General features: G+C 39.4%; 1 protein-coding gene across 4 annotated transcripts in view; it reads left to right on the forward strand.

The window, feature by feature from the left end:
* The window catches only part of masp1 (MBL associated serine protease 1), a 14,291-nt gene extending 4,228 nt beyond the window's left edge, over window positions 1-10,063 (forward strand). For 3 of the 4 annotated variants that reach the window (XM_084717619.1, XM_084717621.1, XM_084717620.1), the window contains 10 exons: window positions 2,021-2,152; window positions 5,050-5,246; window positions 6,290-6,437; window positions 6,542-6,660; window positions 6,832-6,910; window positions 7,842-7,961; window positions 8,125-8,199; window positions 8,329-8,576; window positions 8,677-8,865; window positions 9,020-10,063. In XM_084717619.1, coding sequence (XP_084573745.1) covers window positions 2,021-2,152; window positions 5,050-5,246; window positions 6,290-6,437; window positions 6,542-6,660; window positions 6,832-6,910; window positions 7,842-7,961; window positions 8,125-8,199; window positions 8,329-8,576; window positions 8,677-8,865; window positions 9,020-9,475 — 1,763 coding nt within the window. In that variant the 3' untranslated portion in view covers window positions 9,476-10,063. Of the gene's footprint in view, window positions 1-2,020; window positions 2,153-5,049; window positions 5,247-6,289; window positions 6,438-6,541; window positions 6,661-6,831; window positions 6,911-7,079; window positions 7,238-7,841; window positions 7,962-8,124; window positions 8,200-8,328; window positions 8,577-8,676; window positions 8,866-9,019 lie in introns of those variants that run through there. The other variant, XM_084717622.1, reaches the window with a different exon arrangement.
* Window positions 10,064-10,564: the final 501 nt, after the last annotated feature.

Consider the following 10,564-nt stretch of genomic DNA (forward strand, 5'->3'; position numbering starts at 1 on the left):
CTACATCTAACCTACACCTAACCTACATCTAACCTACACCTAACCTACACCTAACCCACACCTAACCTACAACTAACCTACACCTAACCTACATCTAATCTACATCTAACCTACATCTAACCTACACCTAACCTACACCTAACCTACATCTAACCTACACCTAACCTACACCTAACCTACAACTAACCTACACCTAACCTACATCTAACCTACAAATAACCTACACCTAACCTACATCTAACCTACATCTAATCTACATATAACCTACATGTAATCTACATCTAACCTACCTATAACCTACATCTAACCTACCTCTAATCTACATATAACCTACATCTAACCTACACCTAACCTACATGTAATCTACATCTAACCTACATCTAACCTATACCTAAACTGCATCTAACCTACATCTAATCTACATATAACCTACATCTAACCTACATCTAAGCTAAATATAACCTACATCTAACCTACACCTAACCTACATGTAATCTACATCTAACCTATACCTAAACTGCATCTAACCTACATCTAATCTACATATAACCTACATCTAAGCTAGATATAACCTACATATAACCTACACCTAACCTATATCTAACCTATATCGAGTGGTGGACAAAGTACTCAACCCCAGTACTTGAGTCAAAGTGTACTCCTGGTCAAATATTACTCAACTACACATGAAAGTTGCTCAGTCAAAATTTTACTTGACTTGAAGTACTAGAGTACTTGCTTTTATTCAAGTATTCAAAAGTACATGTTTTTAAAAATACATAAGTATTCAAAAGTAAAGTACATTATCTAACATCAGTACATTGCTTTTATTATTTTCACGATGCATTTACAGAACCTTGTAACTCTCTGAAACCACCTAATGATGCACTGACTTGCTTGTAGAACCACTCTGCTACACAAAGTCTATAGAAACACCTATAAAACTTTCAGCATAGAAAAGCAATCAAAAACAAAAAGGACAGCTATTGTCATTTTCTGATGTAACTGTATTAAAATCACCACATAAAATTAGATTGAAGCTAAGTGTAAGGAGTTCTCCAAGTCTGTTATCTGTTAAATCTTGAGATTTAATTATGTCTCTCCCCTGCCATCACTAACCTAGATCTAACCTACATCTAAGCTATATCTAATCTACATCTAACCTGTATCTTACCAAAACCTAACCTATATCTAACCTACATAAAAGCTACACCAAACCTACATCTAACCTACACATAACTTTTATCTAACTTACAGCTAATCTGTTTCTTACATAAACATAAAAGCGACATCTAACCTATACTTAACCTGCATCTAACCTATATCTAGCCTACATCGAACCTAGATCTAACCTACACCAAACCTACATCTAATTCACATCTAACCTATATCTAGCCTACATCAAACCTAGATCTAACCTACACCAAACCTGCATCTAACCCACATCCAAACTACACCTAACTTACATGTAATGTACATTTAACCTACCTTCTGACAGCCACCTCCCACTACACAGTAAAAACAAAAAAGTTGAAAAAAAACAAAAAAAACAAGCCCAATTCTTAAGTTCTGAAAAAGTTTGACCAAATACTGATCTTTTGTTGAGATAATTTAACTTTAGATAAACTTAAAGCTTTGAATTTTAGAAACTCAAAACACTGTATTAAAAAATATTGAGTAAATTCATTGACATGAAAGAAAATGTAAAGAATTTTATATTTTCAATTACAACGATTTAATCTTTCAGCCACGAAAAATAAAAGACAAATGAGGTTGGTAGCTCACTGTGACCATTTTTTTAGTTTCTAAAACTCAAAGATCCAAGTTTATGTAAACAAGAAAAGTAAATACCTCAACTAAAGATTATAGACCAGCAAAACTTAAGGCATCTCAACTATTTTTTACAGTGTATAATTTGTACAAAGTGTTTTAAAAAATGTTTGCTTTTTTACGGATGAAAAAAGGACATAATCACATAACAAATTCTCTTTGTCTCTCTGTCCCCTGTCCGTCCTTCCAGACGTGGACGAGTGCAGTGAGCAGACCGATGAGGACCTGCTCTGCGATCATTTCTGTCACAACTACATTGGAGGATACTACTGCTCCTGTCGCTATGGTTACCTGCTGCACTCCGACAACCGCACCTGCAGAGGTAAGACTGAACACTGAACATGCAACTTGCTGCGTGTGTGATGTTTGTGAGTCAGAGCGTGTTAAAGTTTAAACATGAGGGGACCGACAGTTGATCCCTGTGGAACTCCATGTTCTGATATTTTTTGGACCAAACTATGAATTGATTAATGGAGAAAATGATTGAAAGATTGATTGATAATGAAAATAATCATTACAGGAAAGACTTGGAAATTAATTAATCCCTCACAGTTTTGTCAGAGGTTTAAAAATAGTCCAAATGTGGGGCACACAGAGAGTTGTGTTTATCTGGTGTAACACCATCCTGTTCGTGACACTGAGATTTATTGTCCATCTCTTGTATGTCCATCTTCTCCACACTTTTGGAACCATTTCTAAATGTTTGATCTATTGTCCTATTTTTCTCGTCTTGCCTGTAATCGATTTTAAAGCTGCAATAGGTAGAAAGCCAAAAAAACGGTTGTGTATTGTAACGGGGGCAGATTCTCTAAATGCTAAAAGTAGAGCCAAGAGGAGGTGCAGAGGTCTAGTTCTGTCTCAGACAATTCACAATATGCCAGTCCTGTGTAAATAACTGGCTGTGAGTTGTATGAATTGTATAATGATGTTTGAAGTTAGAGTGAGTTATGTCTGAGTGGATTATGGTGCATATAATTGACTGAGTTGACCTCTAAGCATGATAATCTGCAGCCTCTCTGACTTCACTGACTGACTGTGTGCTGTAGCTTTTCAGACAGAAAGAGATTAAATATGTTTCTATGAACTCAAGGCAGATTTAAAATTCCAGCATGATCCTGATCCTGGTCCTGATCCTGATCACAGTCTACTGCTGCCAGCAAGTCACAGTTTGACAAACACTGAAGGCTTTGTGACAAGTTTGAGCTACGGGACAAAACACAGCCGGGGTCACTCAGGGTCACTTGGTCACTGAAGGAAACAGTCGATTATACTCAATGAGAAGGTCAGCGTCACAACATGTGAGCAACACTAAGGGGAAAATTCAACTAACCTTCATAGAACATGCTGGGAACGTAACCACAATGTTAGTGTTGATCAGGAAATGAAGGAGAAATGTTCAAGAATCCTTCAAAGAGGTAACCCTTGGTTTTACATTAGAAATACATTAAAAAGCTGTTTTAAATGTCCTCCAGTGAGTTTGAAACAGTTTAATCCTGACGCTTCTATATCAGTCATTGCAAAACACTGGCTTGTAACCCACAGGTGGGTCACAGGAGATTTTGTTTGGGTCACCAAATAAATAAATTATTATGGAAGAGATTCTGCAAAATTTAAGATTTATATTTGCAGTACAGCTTTTATAAAGCATTTTAAATGTGTATGTGATCATTTTAATTTGCATAACTGCACTTATATTCTCTCAGTCATGAAGCAGCTAAAAAGTCCCACACTGTAAAAACAAAAAGTTGAGAAAACTCAAAATTTCAAGGCAGCTTATTTTTTATATAAATTATTGACTTTGAGCCCAGCTTCAGGTCTTTTGAAAAGATTTTCCCATCTAATTATGTTTTGTTGAGATAATTTACTTCTCCTTTATATAAACTTCTTATCTTTTAGTTTTAAAACCTCTCAAAAAATGTATTTCGGCAATCATTGATTAATCTTGTTGAAGTGAAAGTGAATGATGGATCAATATTTTGATACTGTCAATTAAAACCAGTTTTTTTTTTCAACTCAGTTCATTTTTTTTTTTACTTTAGAGGCAGAAGTTTAAATCGGAGTTGAAGTGTGTGTGTGTGTGTGTGTGTGTGTGTGTGTGTGTGTGTGTGTGTGTGTGTGTGTGTGTGTGTGTGTGTGTGTGTGTGTGGACTCTAACCTCTGTCTGACTGATAGTCGCTGCTGATTGGTGGTAAATATTTACATGTTCTGCATGTTTCAGTGTGGAGGAGGACACACTGTTGATCACATGTGAAATGTGCTGCTGCTGTTTTTCTTCATGTTTATCATTTTCACCTGCTCACATCAGTGCTGCCCCCTGCAGGCAGCAGCAGTAATATGAGACATTAATAAAAAAAAATAATAATAATAACATTGAACTGAGGCTGGACTCTGCAGCAGGTTAACAACAGATGATGATGATGATGATGATGATGATGATGATGATGATGATGATGATGATTTGATTGAAGTTATTTAGATGTGCAGTAAATATCTACAAAAATATATAGCAAACTTTATGAATGAGTAATAATTTCATCTAGGTTGAGTTAAGTTAATCTCACTGTTTTTATTTTTCTCTCATAAAAACAATATAGAATATTTTAGCTTCTTCATTAATTAGACAAAATAAGGATTTAGATGGAATTAGCAGGTTCTTGTTTGTTCCTCTCGTCAATAAAATGGTAGGTTTTTTTAAAAAATACTTTATAAAAGGTGAACTGCAGATAAAAATCTTAAATTTGAAGAATTTCTTTCATAGTCTTTTATTTATTTGGGGACCCAAATAAAATCTCCTGTGACCCACCTGTGGGTCACGACCCAGTGTTTGGGGGCTGCAGTATACAATCCACATCATATGCACATCCTCATCAATGAAACAAAAAGCTTCAAACCAGCTCAGCCTCAGAACATCTGCTCGGTGTAACTGAAGGATGTGAAATATGAATGAATGTCACATTGATGTGCTCTGATACAGTTCATCTCCATCTTTGATCCTGGAACATAACAATCAGATTCTGAACCTTTATTAACAACATGATTCATTTACAACGTCCTGATGTTCAGATAAAACTTCATTCATAATCATATCAGAGGATCAAGATGTTCCATCAGTGTTCTGTGTGTAGATCAATAATCATCTGAAACACAGAGGGTCACTGTGTGTGTGTGTGTGTGTGTGTGTGTGTGTGTGTGTGTGTGTGTGTGTGTGTGTGTTTTCAGTGGAGTGCAGTGATGGTGTGTTCAGGGAACGCTCCGGTGTTCTGGGCAGCGTTGATTTCCCATCTCCGTACCCAAAGAGCTCCGAGTGTTTGTACCGGATCGAGGTGGAGCCGGGTTTCAAGCTCCGCCTCCAGTTTGACCCTCACTTTGACGTGGAGGACCACCCCGATGTCAGCTGCCCCTACGACTACGTCAAGGTACAACATACATACACACACACACACACACACACACAGGTCAATAACGAGATTATGATGTTTGGAACATGTCAGTGTTGATTCACAGCAGGACCTCAAACGCCTCACTAGCGCCTCTGACATCACACCTACAGTTTATATGGTTACACAGGCATCATATATCATGCTACTAACTATTTTGATTTTCACTTAATCATTTTGAGCCCTTTTTTTTTAAGAAAAAAAGTCCAAATTCTCTAATTTCAGCTTCTTAAAAGTGAATATTTTCTGGTTTCTGAACATAGTCACAACTGAAAATCTTTGAGTTGTGAACAAAATAAGACATTTGAGGACATTTTCTTGGACTTTGGGAAAGCACTTATCACTTCAATTTTATTTTATGGATCTAACACCTAATTGATTAGTGGAAAAAATGATCGCCAGATTGATCACTAGTAGAAAAGTAAGTCCAAACGTGTGGAGCACACAGACTTGCAGGAGATGGACAATAAACCTCGGCGTCACGAACAGGATGGTGTTACAGCAGATAAACACAATTAATTAATCCTGTCACAATCTTGTCAAAGACTTGAAATGTTGACTTTAATCAACATTTTTCAACATTTTCTTATATTTTATGGGCAAAACAACTAATTGATTTGAAGGAAAATTATTGCTGGATTGATCACGGATTGATCATTGAGACTGATCATTGATCAGTTTATTGTCAGAGGGGAGTAAAGAAACCAGAAAATATTCACATTTAAGAGGCTGAAATCAGAGAACCTGGGTATTTTTTTTATTTAGAAGAACATCTCAGAACGATTAATCAATTATCAAAATAGTTGACAATTAATTTAATAGTTGATTAATCATAGCAGCTCTAATATGCTCCTGCAATATGCACAATAAACAACAACAACACCTGATCTGGTTAACCTGGTCAGGTTTGGTGTGCAGATTTGGCAGATACACAGGTAGGTGTGTGTGTGTGTGTGTGTGTGTGTGTGTGTGTGTGTGTGTGTGTGTGTGTGTGTGTGTGTGTGTGTGTGTGTGTGTGTCAGATCACAGCAGGCAGCAGTGTGTTCGGTCCGTTCTGTGGTGATCAATCTCCAGGAGAGATTCAGACTGACAGCAACGTCGTCACCATCAACTTTCACAGCGACAACTCAGGAGAGAACACAGGCTGGAGGATCACATACACAGCTACAGGTAATACACACACAGACACACACACTGAATACACACACATAGATCTGTCAACATGCATCAGTCAGCAGAAATGTTTTTAAAGTGCTTTTATTTTGTCTTGACAGGAAGTCAGTGTCAGGTGCCTGAGGCCCCGCCCCACGCTCTGCTGAACCCCGTCCAATCAGAATACTCCTTCAAAGACCACGTTCTTGTCACCTGTGAGTCCGGATATAGACTAATGAAGGTAAAAGACTGACTCTGAATATTAAATTGACTTTAACATAGTCTACATTTTTGTAAATGTGTATTGAAGCAAAGTTTAGTTTCTCCCAGAATAAACATATATCTCAGTTTAATGTGTGATGGAGTGTTTGCAGTCTGATGTGAGCCCCTCTTGTCTCTTGTGTCTCTTCAGGACGGGGATTATCTGGATCATTATCAGATGGACTGTCAGTCTGACGGCTCGTGGAGCAGCCGTCCTCCTCTCTGTCACAGTAAGAAAACTGAATATCAGCTCCACACAGTGTTTCCTTCATGTGCTCAGAGTTTCAAATCATGAGCAGTAAAACTCTGAACTGTTTGATGTGTCTGACATGAAGTGACACTGATCACAGATAAACTGTCCCTCCTGCTGTCTGTCTCTCTCTCTGTGTCTTTCTGTAGAAACAGGCTCTGGCAGGAGGAGGAGGCGGTCTCTGTCCAGCATCTTAACCAATCACAGTCTAGATTAGTCACTGAGTGATTCTGATTGGCTAATAGACAAACAGTTCATCAGCAGTTTGTTAAATTATTTTCTAATAAAAAAAAAATCAAAATCAGAATCTGCAGTTGTGTGCTTCTGTCAAACTATCTGTAATAATAATAATAACAACAATAATGATAATGATAATAATAATGATAATAATGATGAACCTGTACAGAGGTACGATTTTAACATTATACTTTACATTTACGTCACATGTTCCATCTGAACAAATCATCATCAGCTGATTGGTCGGTAACATCACATGATTCTTTCTGTATTTATATAATAATATATGTTCATATATATCCAGGCAAAGACATTGACAGGTTATGTTGTCATGGTTAATATCAAATTGCCAACATAACTGACTGAGTGACACTTAATGACAACAGTCATAAACATTCATAAAGCTTCCTTCATGTTCATGACAGTCTTATGTACACTCCTTCAGATTAAGTGTTTGATCATGTGATCAGACCAAATATTTACATCATGTGACCCAGACTCTGATTACAATCACAGTCTGGACACACAGAGACACACAGAGAGTTTAGTTTAGTCTTCATCTTTAACTCTATCACATCCATCTCTATCCTCCATCTTCATCATCATCATCATCATCATCACGGTCCTCTTTCTGTCCTCACGCTGACAGCTGATTGGTCTCCTCTCTGTCACAGTTGTGGATTGTGGGAGCCCAAAGGCGGTTGCCATGGCGGATGTGGTCTTTGGTAGTCATGACAACAGCACACTGTTTGGATCCATGGTTCACTACGTCTGCAGGGAGGACGCCAGAAACAGTAAGAGTATCACTACTGATATTAATATAATATATTCAGTAAATAGATTTTCAGACTGGTTTATACTGGTTAGACTGGTTTATTATTACTACATTGTGTTTGTGTGTGTGTGTGTGTGTGTGTGTGTGTGTGTGTGTGTGTGTGTGTGTGTGTGTGTCTGTAGGTTCCTTCAGCTGTGGGCCGAGTGGAGACTGGATCAGTTCAGAATCAGGAACCAGACTGCCAAACTGTCTGCCAGGTAACTCAGTAAGATTGACTGTAGTACATGAAGTAGTGCAGCAGTTGTTGAGACAATATCTGTCTGTCTCATGTCCATGACTACTGTGCAAATGTCCTGTCTGTGTCTCCTGCCCCTGACTTTGTCCAGCCTGTGGGCGTCCGTCCCGCTCCCTCCCCCCTCAGGTGAAGAGGATTGTGGGTGGTCGCAGTGCCGAGCCAGGTCTGTTCCCATGGCAGGTTCTGCTCAGTGTTGAGGATCTGTCCCGGGTCCCAGAGGATCGCTGGTTCGGCTCCGGGGCTCTGCTGTCCGAGTCCTGGGTCCTCACGGCTGCCCATGTCCTGAGGTCACAGAGGAGGGACACCAGCGTTGTTCCGGTGGCCCCTGAACATGTCAAGGTCTGAGCAGGAACCTTCTTTTTAAGAGTCCTGGTCCAGGTCTGAGAATAACCAGTACACCCAGTAAAACCACTTTAACCTGTACACTGATGTCTGCCAGGTGTTCCTGGGTCTCCATGATGCTGGAGACAAACGTCAGGCCACCAACCGCTCAGTGGACGAGATCTTCCTCCATCCAAACTTCCAACCCGACAACTACAACAACGACATCGCCCTGCTGAGGCTGACGGAGGAGGTGGAGTTTAACCAGCTCATCCGTCCTGTGTGTCTGCCGCCGCCTCAAAACAAGGTACAAATACTACAGAAAATACTCAGGTTAGACATGATGAATACTGCAGGATGTTGAGTTAGGATGTTTTTGTAAAGTGAAGACACCTGATCAAAGTGAGGACGTCCTTTTATAGAAACATGTTTTGACCTTTAACCTCTCTTTTCCTCTTCAGGACGACCCTCCCTCTCCTCTCCCCAACTCTCTCGGCGTGGTCGCTGGTTGGGGAATCTCCAACCTCAATGCCACATCCTCCTCCTCTTCGTCATCCTCCTCCACGCTGACCTCTGACCTGGCGATGACCTCTGATCTTCTGCAGTACGTGAAGCTGCCGGTGGTGTCTCAGGACGAGTGCGAAGCGAGCTACGCCTCGCGGTCCATCAGCTACAACATCACCGACAACATGTTCTGCGCTGGCTTCTTCGAGGGCGGGAGGGACACGTGCCTGGGAGACAGCGGGGGCGCCTTCGTGATGGAGGACGGGATCAGCCGAAGGTGGGTGGTGTTTGGGTTGGTGTCGTGGGGGGGGCCTGAGGAGTGCGGTAGTCAGAGGGTGTACGGAGTCTACACCCGAGTCACCAAATATGTGGAGTGGATACAGGAGCAGCTCAACACTGCTGCCTGGTGGTGAGACGAGAGTCTGACAGTATCAGACTGAATACATGTAACTAAATACATTTCCTCAAACACTGGACTTAAATACAAATACTTATAGCTGCAATGATTAATGGATTATTAATTGACTGTTGAATTAATCATCAACTATTTTGATGATTGATTAATCATTTTGTGTAATTTTCTAAGAAAAAAAGTCCAGATTTTAGCTTTTTAAATGTGAATATTTTCTGGTTTCTTTACTCCAATCTGACAGTAAACTGAGTATTTTTGAATTGTGGACAAAAGAAATTATTTGAGGACGTCATATTGGACTTGGGACTTGGGAAACACTGACTAAAGAAGACAGAAAATAATCATGTTTAAGAAGCTGGAATCAGAGAATTTTAGCGTATTTGTTAAAAAAATTACTTGAAATGAAAAAAATATTTTGATTATCAAAATATCTGGCGATTAATTTAATAGTCGATTAATAATTGATTAATTAATTCATTGTTGCAGCTCTAATTTCTACATGAAACTGCTCACAACAAGGTCTGTGGATCATCTTCAGTAACCAGGTCATGATTTCTGTAAAGAAACGTTGCTGTTGAGATATGTTGGTATGTTTTGTCTCTTTGAGCTCCACAAGCTGAGTGCCATCTAGTTTCATTTTATTGGACAAAGCTTCCAAAACTATTTAACTCACACCAAAACTATCTAGATGAATAAACAGCACTACAGGCCAGAGGAGACATATGGAGTCTGGATTTGGGGGGAAAACTGTCCCTTTTATTATGCAGCAGGACGATGTGACTTAACAGTTTTTGTTTGTGTGTCAGTGAGACCTGAAGAATAATTTCACCAAAGATCTGAACTCTAACACACTCCATGTTCTGTCCCAGAATCCTTTGCTACACTCCCTCTGTGTTATTTATTGTTTGGTTCATCTCTCACACGGTTACTGTAACCATATTCCTGCACGTTCTCCAGAGGATGAAGCCTTTACATTTGTATGACTCCGTGATGTTTCCTCTAGCGTCACGCGCAGGATGATTTTTACAGTTAACCTTCCTTTTACCAACAGGAGGACATTCTGAGACAGACAGAGAGAACATGTCTAACT

The sequence above is a fragment of the Lutjanus erythropterus genome, chromosome 4 (genome assembly GCF_056507025.1).
Source record: "Lutjanus erythropterus isolate fLutEry1 chromosome 4, fLutEry1.hap2, whole genome shotgun sequence".
In the NCBI taxonomy this organism is placed as follows: Eukaryota; Metazoa; Chordata; class Actinopteri; order Lutjaniformes; family Lutjanidae; genus Lutjanus; species Lutjanus erythropterus.